This window comes from Spermophilus citellus, assembly GCF_964194105.1.
Source record: "Spermophilus citellus genome assembly, chromosome: 14".
Lineage (NCBI taxonomy): Eukaryota > Metazoa > Chordata > Mammalia > Rodentia > Sciuridae > Spermophilus > Spermophilus citellus.
Genome location: NC_138194.1, coordinates 60,386,426 through 60,401,588, shown reverse-complemented (window position 1 = coordinate 60,401,588; position 15,163 = coordinate 60,386,426). Strand labels below are relative to the sequence as shown.

The window sequence follows — 15,163 nt, the reverse complement described above, 5'->3', positions numbered from 1 at the left end:
ACTAGCTCAGTGTGCCACCTTCCTATAAAGCACTACATTTCTGTGGCCTCATTCATCAAGTTGCTGCTTATAAACTTCCTGAAATGATAAATCTCATGTTCATCACTATATCCCCAGTACTTGGCACAACAATATCTAGTACACAGTAAACACTCAGTGCCCTTGGTTGAAAGAATGGCAAGCTCAGTTGGTATGAGCAAGACAGAATTGACCTCACAGGTTGAATTAGACATGGGTTGACTTCCAATTAAACAGAGTTGAAATTAAACATCCTCTTCTCTCCCCAATCCCTGGATTCTCTTCCTAGAATTCCCAAAAAACTTCAATGGGCTTTTGTAGTAACGTATTTCAGTTAAACTTCCTTTGTTATAGCAGGGCTAACAGAAAATGATTCATAAAAGGCTGATGACTTACTCCATTTAGAACTTAAAAAGGAAGATGAGCATTGTTTCTTTGCTGTTCTGGCACATAACATTGAAAATCTGATAATAATATATCCACCAAAATTCCTCAATTACCACCAAAATAAAAATATGCAACATCTATAATATTTTATATTGAGTTTCCAGGATTGATGTTACCCAGATTAAAACACCTTGCACCAAAGACTTTAAATAACAAGTCAAAGATATAACTTTCCTGTGTAATCCATGATAATGAAAGGGATATTTGTCACAGATTTGGAGCTCTTGATACTTCCTTCACCCTAAAGAATAATTCCAATAAAATACAATGAAGGTAATTTTTGTAAATTCAACAAAGGTAAATAAAAAACACCCTGATCTTTTCACTGAATTTCATCTCCCTCAATATGCTCTGTTTTAAAGACAATCTCATGAGTTTTCTTTAACCAACCAGGATGTAGACACAGCTCCATGGATAATAAAAAGAATTTTTTTTGAAGTTTTTCAAGTTGCAGTGCTTATTTAGAATGATGTCATCACCTAGGAAATAGTCACCAAAATCACATTCTTTGTGATAAACTTAATAATTCTTTGAAAGAAAGTAAATAACATAAACATGTCAAATTTCATTTTATTACCAAGAATTAAATATTTTGAACATCTTGGGTCAAAGACAAGCATAGAGCTATTAACTGATAAAAGCTTCTTATCATACTCCTTAATCACAGGAAGTAGGAGCCATTGTTTCTACTTTAAAAAAAAAAAAAGGAAAAAAATAGCTCTCCATGAGACATTTGGAAATCAATTTAGTTCTACCCATAGGTAGGTTGGCTTTCCTGAAATAGGAAGTAATAATTATTCACTTATGCATAGTAGCACATGGTACATGGTGTCCAGTGTAGATGATTAATAAATACTGACCAAATAAATAGATAAATAATTATTGAATAAATGACTATTTTCTTGGAAGCTGCAAACTCAACTAGAATAATTGTCATCAAATTTGACAATCTGACAATTTAAATTTTCACTTGGAAACTATTCACAATTCAAAATAAAAAGAAAAGACAGGGGGAAAAATAAAAAAAAGAAATGCTGTGCCATTCTCAAGTCAATATTTATTAATTTCAACCTGATGGCGGGGAGGATGGAAAGATGGAGAGAAAACTACTTACAAAATAGTCAAGACCCTGTAACCCAACAGAGCTAGATTTCTAATTATTCTGAATCACTGTGCTTAATTTAAATCTGATTAGAAATAGTTTCCCAGAAAAAAATTAAAAATAAAATTAAACCACTAAACCCATTAGTGAATGAAAAAAAAACAATAAACATTTAGCTGCTACTTGAGCTTGGCTTTCTATCAGATTTTAACTGATAAAAGCTCTTGCTATTTAGTCTATTTTTTCCCACAGAGAAACCTTTTAAGACCAGAGAAGAGAAGAGAATATTCTATGTAGTAGGAACTTTTTAAGCAATGGAAACATTTTTACATATAAATGAAAAACCATTAATTATATTAAGAAAAAGAGAAATTCTTCATTTGTGCATAGTCTATGTCTGTTAAAATTTAGAAACAATTCACACATATCTAAAATTATATTTCATGGCTTTTAATTCACAGAGTAGAGTACAATTTTAAAATAGAAATAACCTTTGGAGAACTTATGTTTAATTCAGTCTAAAGTCAAATTTATCATTTACTCTGACTCCAACCAAAAACAGTCAATTCTCTTTCTTATTTCATAGAATCTGTCTATGGCATTACACTTTTTAGATGGTAAATCAAAGTGTCAACTCTAAGTCACCAGCAATATACCTTTGTAGGCCTTTCTCATAGCTAATCAATATATCCTGTTTGTATGTCAATCAATCAACTAGCCAAGTACTTAATGAACATATTATAGCAATTGCTGGAAGTAGTAGAGAACAATGGGTCTTTGCTTCAAAATAGTTTTTAATTGGATTTGGAGAGGAGATTAACATGCTAATGAAACTATTAGCAAAAAATAACAACAGAAATTACATAATTAAATGATACCTATGAAGGCATAAATTAGAATGATAGAAATTGAGAGAGAATGATTCAGGAGAGCAGGGAAGATTAGTGAATACATCTTAATAATAATTATCATTATTTTTGGCAAGTATTTATATATTACTATTAAATTTTGCAAAGTGGCTTTTTATATAACACTCTCTTATGATCCAAAGAAGAGAAATGATCAAAGTTCTTATAACTAAATAGTGTAGGGATTTAAGTCCAAGTCTGGTTTGTTCTTTCTACATTGCAACACCAGATTTTGTGTAGTCAGGTGGATTTTGATGCCTGGAAACTTTACTATGCAGAGGGGAGGGTATTCAAACAAAGGACATAGCATTAGATATGGAGAAGCAGAAATGTATCCCTTCTCATTCAGAAATTTGTTCAGCTCATAATGGGTGTTAAACCCTATGCTGGAAATCAGTGGAAAGCAACAGTTGTGACTTCTGCCTTCACAGAACATGAAACACACGAGAAGAACAATAATCAAATAAACACAATAGATATAAAATTGTAACTGATACAGGTTACAATGGGTAGAGGTTTTCATGTTACAAGGCAAATGCAGAACAGAAAATTTAATCTAATAAGGAAAGTCAGGAAGGCTTTCATGAGACACAGAAATGTGTATATGATTACATAATCTTGGAACAACTTTTCTTGATGTGGTAAAGATTGTGGAGGTGTGTTACAAGGGAGGATAGTGGAAGAGGGAAAGAAAGCCAAAAGAAAATAGCTCCCCATGATTGAAACAGAATGTGTACATTAGAAGTTATGAAATCAAATGCTACTGGAGATTGTCTCAAGGCAATGGGGGTTTCAGGTTCTCTATGATCTTTCTCATGATTTTCTGCATTGTTTCAATACAATTTACAAAATCATGTTCTCTTGTTCATGAATATCTTAGTCCTTTTCAGCTGCTTTAACAAAATATCTTCAGCTAATCCATAAACAACAGAAATGTATGGCTCACAATCTGGAGGCTGGGAAGTTCAAGAGCAACGCCTAGCAAATACAGTGGGTTCTTATATTGGCACTCTCTTATGATCCAAAGAAGAGAAATGATCAAAGTTCTTATACAGTTCTGGTGAGGGCCTGTTCTATGAGTCTTCAGAAGGTAGAAGGCATAAATGGGATCCCTCAGATCTCTTTGATGAGAGCGCTAATCCCATTCACAAGACTGGATCTCTTGTGACTAATCCCTTCCAAAGACCCCCCACCTCCTACCATCAACTTGAGGGTTAGGTTTCAACAGATTAATTGGGGGGGGGGGATACAAACATAAAGACCATAGCAGCATGGGGAAATATTCCCACAAAATAATATCTCTTGAAAAAACTTCATTGCAAAAGTGAGCAAAGACTTCAGGTTATTTGTAATCTACATTTATTTAAGAATTCTGAAATCTTGAGGAGTCATACAGAAGAACAATTGTACCTGTTCCACCAAACAAACTACTCTCAAGAATAACAGTTATAAAAGAAATCTGGTACTTAGGCAGCGGTGGTGAGGATTTAAAAACAAAGGACAAAATGTGTTGTTGTATTGGATATAGAAGAAACTGCCCAAGAAGTGAGTATCATATACTTTAAAGGGATGGGTACTACACTGTTTCTGAATTGATTTCATCCATCTGGTAGATATTTGTAAGGTTAGAAAGAATCCTGCATTACTGTGAATAAATAATTCACCTCAAAATCTTTATTTTGAGCAGTAATTGATTTTACTTCACCATTAGCAACTGTACCACGGCCTGTGGGAAGAGAGAGCTAGATTCTATTAAGACTAAAAGAGAATTCGGTTTCTTTATTGGGAGAAGAGAATGACAAGCAGAAAATAATTCTCTAGATAAGATTAAAAATATATATTTAAAGAAAACCACTGAAAAAGTTTGAAAGTGAAGTCCTTTAATACAAATGACTAACGGAAACAATAAAACTGTGAGCACTCTGAAGAACAATGGGAAAACTAAGGCATTGAGAAGTGATGGAGAGGAGGGTGGTACAGACACCAAGTTGAAAACAGAAGATGAATTTCTGGTATAAAGGTAGGAGAGAGGGAGGAGAAATGTGCAAGAAATGGAAATAATGTCCAAGGTAAGAAGAATAGCATTTCTACATTGCAGCAACGCCCACACTGTGAAAACCCTACATACAAGATATAAAAAGAGAAGAGATAAAGGCAGCAATTAAAGTAATTACCTCTATACTGTACATCCAAATATATTCTATTGCTGGAAAGAATTAACCACCTTTTCATCAAGAATAAAATACCTCAAAATTATGTTTAAAACTGGCCTTGGAATATTTTGATTCCTGATATACAAAATAGCTAAAAATACACAATTTTATAGAGGTGGCGTTAACAATAGAAAGAGTTTAAGTTTTGTTTTCAGGCTGACCTGGCAACAATCCCAGTCCTTTACACATACTAGTTGAGTAACTTCAGGCAAGTTATTTAACTTTCCGTATTAGAGTGCTTAACTGTGTACAGGCTGTGAATAATAACACCTTCTTATTTGGTTTTGGTTTTTGTAAAGATTAAATAAAATGATGTTAGTAAGTGCCTGGCACATCGTCATTCAATAAATGTGCTTCCCTATTCAACTAGAAATTGCATATTTCCTTTAGAAATTAAATATTTTTTAGAAATTACACACAAAATTTGGCTCCACAACCATCATTTGTCAAAGGAAATTGGAACCAATTTATCTCTGAAATTATAATGAAGGATAAACCATTTTCATGTCACTTGGAAAAAAAACTCTTTAAACTTCTCTCCCTTATAAATGTTCCAAACCATGCTAATCTTCTTAATTATAAAGTAAAATTATGTTTGTTGATTTCATACTCTTCCTCTAGGGAGGAATCCTCTGCCCCAATCCACACTTGATCTAGGAAAAAAATGGCGATAGTGCCAATGAAATTCCTTCATGGGAAAGAAGAGTTTCAAAAGTAACTCTAAGAAAAATAGGCTTTTTGGTTTTTTGGGTCTTTCCCCCCCCCCTTCCACATCTCTGTGAAATAGAGAAAAAGATGCTCCAAACAAGTAAATGGGCTTAGGTAATCACTAAAATGAAAATACATCTATGAGTGAATAATCAGGAAATCTCTGGCCAAAGGTAGGTTCTAATGGCCAAATGGAATAGACACCATCAGATCTGAGGGCCTTGAGGGAAGGCACTGGAACCCTGGACAGCTCAGTGTCATCAATGCTCCCAGATTCCCATCCTTTCCATTACACTAACCTCTGATTTTCCTAAACTCTCTAGACACCAAACTCCACCCAAGCCTCTTGTCCTCTTGGGTCAGGGGAATACCTTTCTCTCAAGTATGGGATAATAAAAAGAAGTCTTTGAGGCTGAGTAAGCTATCCTTTGATCTATAGGAGACTCAAGTTTGGCCTGCCCAGAATCTATTCCCCTTTATTCTGAAATGGCATCCTGGTTCCATTTCATATTATATTTCCTGAAAACTGATTTCTTTGGGGATGTGCATGAGATCAAGGCAAGCTAATGCAATTTAAGATCACAATTTTGCTGGGTCTGTTGGGAAAGAAAGGCAATCTCTCCGAATTCGCCAAATCTGGAAGTAACAATATCAACTTTGAGCTTCTCTTAACCATCTTGAGCTCTTCATGAAAGGGTCTTTTCAAGAGTACAGCCAACCAGAAAAAAAAAAAAAAAAGTGAGAGATGACAGAGAACCCACTCCTAGTGCTGCCATATGAGTGACTAGTTCCCACACACCTGAATCCTATCTCTGGAATTTGCTGTCACATGAACTGGTTAATAACTTAATTAAGTCAGGGTAGCCTACGTTTCTGTCACTAATGACCAATAAAGTCCTGCCTACTACCATAGCATTTGCCCTGCTGTGACTTCTGCCAAGTGAGGAGAATTGGAGGAAAAATCTTAAAAGAATATTATTCCCTTCCTCTGCAGCTTTATAGCCTCTCTGACTCCATCCATCCCTCATTTTACATGTAGAGCATTCTGAAAATCACATTTCTGTCTTGAAAAAAAGCATACGTCCACTGGCTTTAACTTGCTTATTCCAAAAAAAGCTACCTAAAGTCTGGATAGAGATCAGTCCTGTGCCCAGTTGCTGCAACTGAGCTTTGAACATGGATAGAAAGAAATATTCTGTCTGGACACTGTGATCTCTTCTAGTTCCCAATGGCCAGTCTGGGTCTTGGGTGAGCACCTGGGGCACCCTCCTTCCAGAGCTTTTCAGCCAGGTCTGCACTACTAAACTCAGCCCTGGCACCCCTAGGCTGTCTACTCCATTTTGGCTGGATGTATTCAGGACTTGCTGTTCACTTTGTTCTGACACGGAGCCACACCACCTCCCCTCTCTTTTCTCTTATTTTGCTTGTGCACTTTTCGGTCACACCATACCCACTTAGCTAGCACCCAGGATCGTACCTGCTCTATGCTCCAGGCATTTCAGTCTTTGAGCTGCTAAGTCTTCAGATCTGGTTGAAGACGGTATAGGCTATGCTAACAGTGAGAGCTCTCTCATCCACTGTTGGAATTGCCATGCAGGCTGTATGGCTTGCCCTTCAGACTAACCTGCTGCCTATTTCATGAGTACTGACCCTGCTTTTGTCCCTGCTGCTCACAAAATATGTCTACTTCAGCAGTGTGATGAGTATCTCAAGAGAGAAAATGGCTTCATCAACCAACTCATCAAACTTTGGGATTTAGCAGTCATGAACAAATACAGGATTGGTAGCCTTTTATGTTTCTGAAGGAACAGAACTCTCCCATCTGAAACAAATCCTTGGATATAATTACCCTCCAATTACTATGGGACTTTATCTCATCATTGGTGCATGAAAACTGTCCTTGAATATTAGAAACATTTGTCACAAAACATTTGTATTCTGAATAGCACTAAGGAGCAGAACTAAGTGGAAATTTAGGAACTTTTCAGTTTAGTTTAGCAAATAGTTCTTTAAACTTCTAGGGCTAGCTCTTTTTAGTAGGTGGTGATATTTCTGTCACTACGGTGTACTTCCAGAATTTAACAAGCACTGGGTTAAAATCCCAGGGCTCAGCACCCAAAAAGTTATTTTAGTTTAGAATAAAGAACACTTGATCCAAATGCATTAGTTATATGTCCCTACTTACAGCCCCCCATCTGAGGGCCCTAGGACATTCTTCTGGAGATTCAGTCTCTGACCCAGGAGCAAAGCTTCCATCTGGTCTACCATTTGGTCTAGCCTGACAATCTGGACTCCAAAGTACTGTATACTGGGAGAATTGCTTTTGGTCTCAAGAGGATCTTTCTCCTTTCCCTCTACTATGATTAGCACCACAAGGATTTATGCTAAATGCTTCATGTTTTCTCTGACTGCCAAATGCAGATGAACTGGATTTTTTGACAAAGGAAAGTGCTTTCTATGAGTGATGGAAGTTTCCTCTTGACCCCAGTGATTTTCCTTCTACTTATTCTTGCTTTCTCACTAGTGTGGTGGGAAAGCTACCAAATTGTAAGTGTTGTTTTTGCTAGTATTATTTTATTTTCCTAACATAAATATTAAAAACTCTAAGTATTCTTTTCTGAACAGTAGTTTACAAAGTTGAAAAAAAACTTGTGTTTAAAGCCTTTAATGGAGCTGGATGGGCTATGATAAGCTTAACTTGAAAAAAAAATTTTTTCTGTGTCTGGTGATGATTTATTATTGGACTGGGTGAAAAAATATTTAATACTTGACATATCTGAATTTTAATGATATATTAAAATTTAACCTCTTGCCTGAGAAATATATAGGTCCTACACTAGAGGAATGAGGTTCAAGAAGAAATAATTAAGACATGGATATTATATGTGAGTCATGTGCATGTGATGTATTGTGCATACAATGTTTGTGTATGTTAATGTATGTTAATATGTATATGCATACACATATGTGCACACACTTAATTGTATACATACGAACACACATTATTAACAAAAACTATTTTAACTGCTATGAAAAACAAGGCTTTTGAGGACAAACAACTTCAGAATTTCAATCTGGTGTTTGGCACATTAAGAACATATTTGCCCCTCTAAAACAAAGAATTCTGCCTTCTTATCCCTTCAACTTATTTTTGATTGATGTGTTTTTAACTGGTGGGTCTTTTTTTAATTAATATTTTTTATTTATATATTACAGCAGAATGCATTACAATTCTTATTACATACATAGAGCACAATTTTTCATATCTCTGGTTGTATACAAAGTATATTCACACCAATTTATGTCTTCATTTTTTTAAGAAAAGAAAAAGTTAGACATATTTATACCAGAAATAAAACATGTAAGAAGAAACTCAACAAAAATCTCTGAGATTATATAACTTTGGATAAGGTGGACATGACATCTTTCAGAATACTGTGAAATATGAAGATGGTATGCATTTCCTTTGTGTTTTAGTAAGTTAAAGTTTTCAACAATTTTTTTTCCCTGTTAACAGAAACTTACAAGGTAACCTTTGGTTTTCTTTGCCACATCACATACTCCAAGTATCTTCTACAGAAATAAACTAGTCCTTTGTTCCACACTGACTCTATGTAAGAAAAATCTCAGTGAAATATTCCAAATGTCCACATAGAAAGGAAAAGACCTATCAATTTAAAATGATAATTTTAAAAAGTTATGGAAAGTTGAGCTTCTGATGCATTCATATTTCTCCTCCTTTCCTTAGGGGTTCTTTTCACTTCTATGGTCTCTGCTCTGAATAAAAATCTTCAGACTATAAAGATTAGGAACAAAATTTCTGGGAAAATATTCACCACACTAGGAGCATTGTTATGGTTTGGATGTGAGGTGTCCCCCAGAAGCTCATGTGTGAGACAATGTGAAAGGGTTCATAGGGGAAAGGATTGGGTTGTGAGACCCTTAAACCAGTCAGTAAATTAATCACCTGATGGGACTAATTGAGTGGTAATTGAAGACAGGTGGGTGTGTCTGGAGGAGGTGGAGCATTAGGGGCATGGCTTTGGGGTATATATTTTGTATCTGGTGAGTGAAGTCTTTCTCTGCTTTCTAATCTTCATGTGAGCTGCTTCCCTCTGCAACACTCAGCCACCATGATGTTCTGCCTCACCTTGAGCCCTGAGGAATGGAGCAGGCCATCTATGGACTGAGACCTCTGAAATCATAAGCCTCCAAATAAACTCTTCTTCCTCTACAATTGCTCTGGTCAGTTCTTTTAGTCACAGCAGGGAAAAAGCTGACTAAAACAAGCACCCAGCAAGTAGGATGGCTCCTGGAATTCTTTTTAGAGTGAAATTACCCCAAGTGCTGGTGCAGGCTGGATGGTGACTACAGCTCACTGGGCACACTCTCAACCTGTACAGATGGTGGTCAGAAGTTTGGTTTTAAAATACACTAAAATCATCCTCTGATTCAAACCAGAAATAATCTCAACCTTGGTAATTGTCACATGCAGAAATCGTTGCATAATCTCAAATGTATATGTTTTTATGAGGTTGTATGTATTTAGGTTTGTTTTTCTGTTGGTTTTGGTTTACTTCTATTCATGAGAGGAGATCTACTGGAAAAGAGACAAGTGGCTCCAGGGCATAGAAAATTCAAAATGCAATGAAGTCTTCTTAAAATAATTTCTCCAATGACAATAGCAATTTTCAGATGAAAGGACACAGAACTTAAAATGAAAGAAAAAAACAATAGAGTTACATTTGGAAATTAAGACTGTCATCCACATGTGGGTGATGGTGAAGACAGTATATCTTAAATGCTTATCCATTTAAAAGCTATCTGGAACCAGGAAAGGTGGCACAAGTCTTTAATACCAGCAATTTAGGAGGCTGAGCAGGACAGGCAAGTAAGAGGCCAGCCTCAGCAATTTAACAACACTCTGTCTCAAAATTAAAATATAAAAGGACTGGGGGTGGGTGGGGGATGGCTGCGGTTGTGGCTCAGTGGTAGAGCACTTGCCTAGCATGTGTGAGGCACTGGGTTTGATCCTCAGCATCACATATAAATAAATAAACTACAGGTCCATTGACAACTAAAAAATGTTTAAAAAAAGAGAAAGGACTAGGGGGTGTCTCTTAGTGGTAAAAAGCTCCTGGGATCAATCCCCAGTACTAAAAAAAAGAAAGAAAGAAAAAATCTACCTGTAAGAAATGACCTCTTGAAAGGCTTACCTGGTAGTTTTTTTTTTAATAATGTACTTTTACAAGAAATAATTTACTTAATTTTAATATTTAAAATATGTTCATTTTGCTGCATTATAGATACTGGTTATAATTACACTTTTTGAACAACATTTGCTTCTCAGGATCAAGAATAACATTTTAAGAATATTCTTCATGAGACAAAAGGGGGGAAATTAAATAGCAGCTTTTCCGTTTTTCTTTCCAAATATTTTCAAAGTGAATACGTCACTTTTTGTACACAGCAAATATAGTGTTTGTAGCAAAGGGACTTGAATTTCCACAGATGCCAGGAGTGAGTGAAGGTAGTACTGTCTTAGAACATACTTTTCAAGGGACAGAATCTTCCTTGGAAAAGCTCAGGAAAAGAGTGTATAAAGCAGATAATATATTAATGGGTTCCAAGGTGGAGTTAAATCACTAGACATCAAGAGGGGCAGGAACCAGGCAGCCTTGGGGTTTTATGACAGGTGTTCATGGACTGTGACTCTCTGGGTCCAAAGGAACAAGGTAAGACAATGAATCTGGTTGGTTCCATCCGGCCTATTGGCTCTTTCAGGCCAGACTGGGCTCCTGATAAATTAAAGTGACTGGGAATATTAAGCAGTGGTTGGATTTGAGAGCATATTTTTTTCTTTTTTCATTTTTGGCACTGGGGATTGAAATTAGGAGCACATTACCACTGAACAACATGCCAAGTCCTTTTTATTTTTCATTTTGAGACAAAGTATCCCTAAGTTGCTGAGGTTTGCCTCAAACCTGTGGTTTGAGGATTACAGGCATGCACCACCAGGTCTGATAAGTGCATACTTTCTTAGGTGTATGGAAAGGGGAAAGGGAAAAATAATTGTTATATATATATATATATATATATATATATATATATATATATATATATATATACTAAATCACTAAAATAATTAAAACTTAGATCATGCAAAGATAAAAGTTATCAGTTGCTTAAAATAAAGCTCTGAAATTTCTGTGCCAAAGTTTGAATTAATCTTTTTAAAAAGATCAAAGGCTGGCACTGACACTCCCCCTTTTCTTTTGTAAAAGGAATTTCATGAATATAATTCAGAAGCCTCCAACTAGTATACTTAAGCTCCAAATTAAACTGAACATCCTTACATCAGAAAGCACATACTGTTGTTACTAATGCATATGGGAGTAACTAGTAGTAATTATTATTCCTTGAGACTATGGTATGAATCATTGTATGTGCTTTCTTAGCACTTAGTAATCCTAAAGCTATACCAAGTTCCAATCTAATAAATATGTAAATGAAATAGCAAAACCAGGCCAACAAGATCTATTGAATGCTTTAATTTTCATTAACATTAGTAAATATGTATTGAAAAATCTTCATGATAGCAAACTCTCATGACTCTTAATAAATATTCCAAACCCAGTGTCCCCAACCCAAATTAAAATTTCCATAATAAATATGACAAGGAAGAGATAATCAGCATCCTTGATGGAGTATTAGCATCACATCTTCCAGTAACTGAACTCCAAAGGGAGCCTCTGCTCTGTTTTTTTTTTTCTCAAGTACTATTTCTTAGAATGATACAGCAGGGCTTCCCTTTTCAGAGAATTCTGAAAATTCTCTCTCAGTAGCAATTTAAGGATTCAAATAAAATCATCTTGTGTTCCTCCATCTCTTTCACTTTGAGCCTATCCTTCAGTAGAACCATAATGGCCTTCAACAATGTCACTCCCTAACTCAAGTTCTTCAATAGCTTCCCCTGGCCAACAGGATACAGTTGAAGCACTTTTTTTGATCTCAAAGTGCAAATTTCTTCTTGATCACCCCGTTCTTTACTCTCCAGATTTGTCTCCTTTCACTCTTAGCCTTATGGTTGACACATTAGCAGTAAGAACATACGTGTTGCTCCTACTCATTTTATGCTTTTTCCCTCTGATTGTGATATTCTTCTGTCCCACTCTCCCTGCTCTTCTTAACCTAAGCAATCTTTACTCTTCCACAATGACTCAGCTCTAATGAATATTCCCTGAGCCCAAAACTGGGCTAACATTCTGTTCCTTGTAATCCCAGCACATTCCATGCATACCTCAAATACAGATATTATATTGAAATGATCAGTTAGTGAGTCATGTTGTATCACCAAAGCCTACTAGACATTTGATGTGCTAGAGTGTTGAACAGACTGGAACTTCTGATTCAGTTACCCATTAGTACTATTTCTGACAACAAAATACTTAAGCCATTTCCTAGAGAACTGAAAACCCCACTGAATTCAAGAACTTGCAAACTGGTTGTTTTACTAATATTCAGCTGCTTGAGTAAAGTGAATTGTATCTTTTAATTTTTCTTAATAGTTTGCCTCAAGAAAATGTCTGTTCATAGACAATAACCCAAAAGCATTTTCCTAGCACACTGGCTCACTGCCTGGAGCCGTCTTAACACTGCCTAAAGTGAGATGGTGATTATTCAAGCAGTAGACACACTGACGGCACTCAAGGCAAGACTGAAATGGTGCTTTTTCACATCAGAATTGTATAATCTCGACTGTCACAAATAATGTGATTTGGTTCAATTACCCAAAACAAGCAGCACATTTTTTATCGTTCTATATCCTTAAGTTCTTATTATTTTATATTTTTAAGCACAGCAAGACTATAGATACAACTTTCATAAATGTTATGTTAATGCAAAAATAAATCTATATGGGTAAAATAAATACAAGGTACAGATTACTGTATGTATCAACTATGCAGAGATAATCCTGTGTCTTTCATTACCTGAATCTGTCAGGTAACAGTGATTTTAAATTCAGCAGACTTGAATTGACCAGATGACTGCTACAATTTCTTCCATTTTAATACACTAATATAAAAATGGCCTGAGGACAATTTTTACAAAGAAAATTGAGATGAAGACAATGTGATAAGGCAAACTTCTCTTTGCTTATTAATGATAGAATAAGAATTGCTTATCATGTCTACTTTGTTTTATATTTTACAAAAAGGAACTGATCTAAAACTATTTGGGAGAGCTCTCTAAAGATCACTGAGTTTTTCAGAAATTTTCATATTTTAAAGACAAGGTACCTCAGAATTAAACATAAGGAAGCATAATAAAATGTACCCTCTACATCTTTTCTCCCTCATTCCTTCATGAAGAACTATTTCTCTACCTCATTTATAGAATCCAGTGATTAGAAAACTCCTTACTTAGTGTTGTGTGTATCAATGGTATGGAAGAGTTCATGTAATTCTTCTCCACTGAGAACACCATCTGCAAAATATGCTTTGAATTCTTCAAAGGATAATTTTCCATCATCTGAAATGATAAGAACAAACAGAAGAGAAGCAAATCATTTCAGTTTTACATTGTTCTATCTTTGATGTTTAAAACTTGGCACAAATGCTTGTGCATGTTTATTCATGTGGGTAACACACACGTGTTCACCCCACACCACCAAACAAAAGAAAAACGAAAAATTCAAACTGAGTACGATTTTAAAGTACATAGCATGCAGACTATTGGTTCTAATGAAATAATAGTCCACATGATTTTGAGTACTTTTGATTCATTTATTCCCATGATGGACATTTAGATTTAACAAAGCATTTATCTGTCTATACAAAAAGGATATCCACATGACAAAATAAAGAGCCTAACACAGAGTCAATTATTTGTATGTTTTGCCTTCATAGTACAAAGCATATTCAGCACCTAGCAGACTCCAGGATACACATACTAGATATTAATTAAATAAATATTGATTTAATAGATAATTGCATGTGGATATGACAGTTATTGCTACAATTAACAAATAATGCCCTTTCTTATATACTTTAAACCAGTTGGTACTTTTAAAGCAAAACAAATTTTGTGGTTAACAAAAATGAAATACAGTCAGAGAACCTAATAGGTAGGATATGCAAATACAACTCTAAGTATTTTATATAGTAGAAAACAGCAAATGCTCTAAAAGGCACTTTCAATGTATGGGGGTTTAGGTAATAGATTTTTTTCATCGAGGCTCAGAAGGGCTTTAGTAGCATTTGCACCTAATTGAACAAAAGCTGTAATAAGCATAGATGGAAGGAATGCATTAATGATAAGCAAAATATTTGTAAAGATACAGAAGCAGCAAATCTAGAGATTAAGCATGAAGAGAGAGAAAAGCAGCCCTTTCTCTGTGCAGGAGGTAGTTTGTCAGTTTTCTCAGATAAACTGCAGAATGACTGTAAGTGATAGAAAAAAACCTTTCTATTTACAATGAGGGAACTGAGGTTTAAGGAGGAAGGAATTTGCCTAGGGCCACAAAACTCCTACAGTATGGTCCCACCAATAACACTATTCTGAACAAAATAGCATTTGTCTTTGCATAGGAGAAAGTAAAATTGAAAATGATTAGATCTCTAAGATACATTTAAAGTATTTTTTTTCTTGAAAGCTGGCTCACAGATTGTCTAGAGTAGTGTTAATATGCAGGTTCCTGGGCCGTACTAGATAATCAGTCTCAGAGAACACAGAGACGGGGGCAGACAAGAAATACAAAATACAAA

The 15,163-nt window shown here is 35.4% G+C and overlaps 1 protein-coding gene across 1 annotated transcript in view; it reads right to left on the bottom strand.

Annotated features, from left to right (window-relative positions):
• NECAB1 (N-terminal EF-hand calcium binding protein 1) overlaps window positions 1-15,163 on the bottom strand; it is a 156,496-nt gene that overhangs the window by 116,068 nt on the left and 25,265 nt on the right. The window contains exon 3 of the mRNA XM_081266243.1: window positions 13,820-13,928. Within this exon, the coding sequence (XP_081122369.1) occupies window positions 13,820-13,928 (109 nt within the window). The remainder of the gene's footprint in view (window positions 1-13,819; window positions 13,929-15,163) is intronic.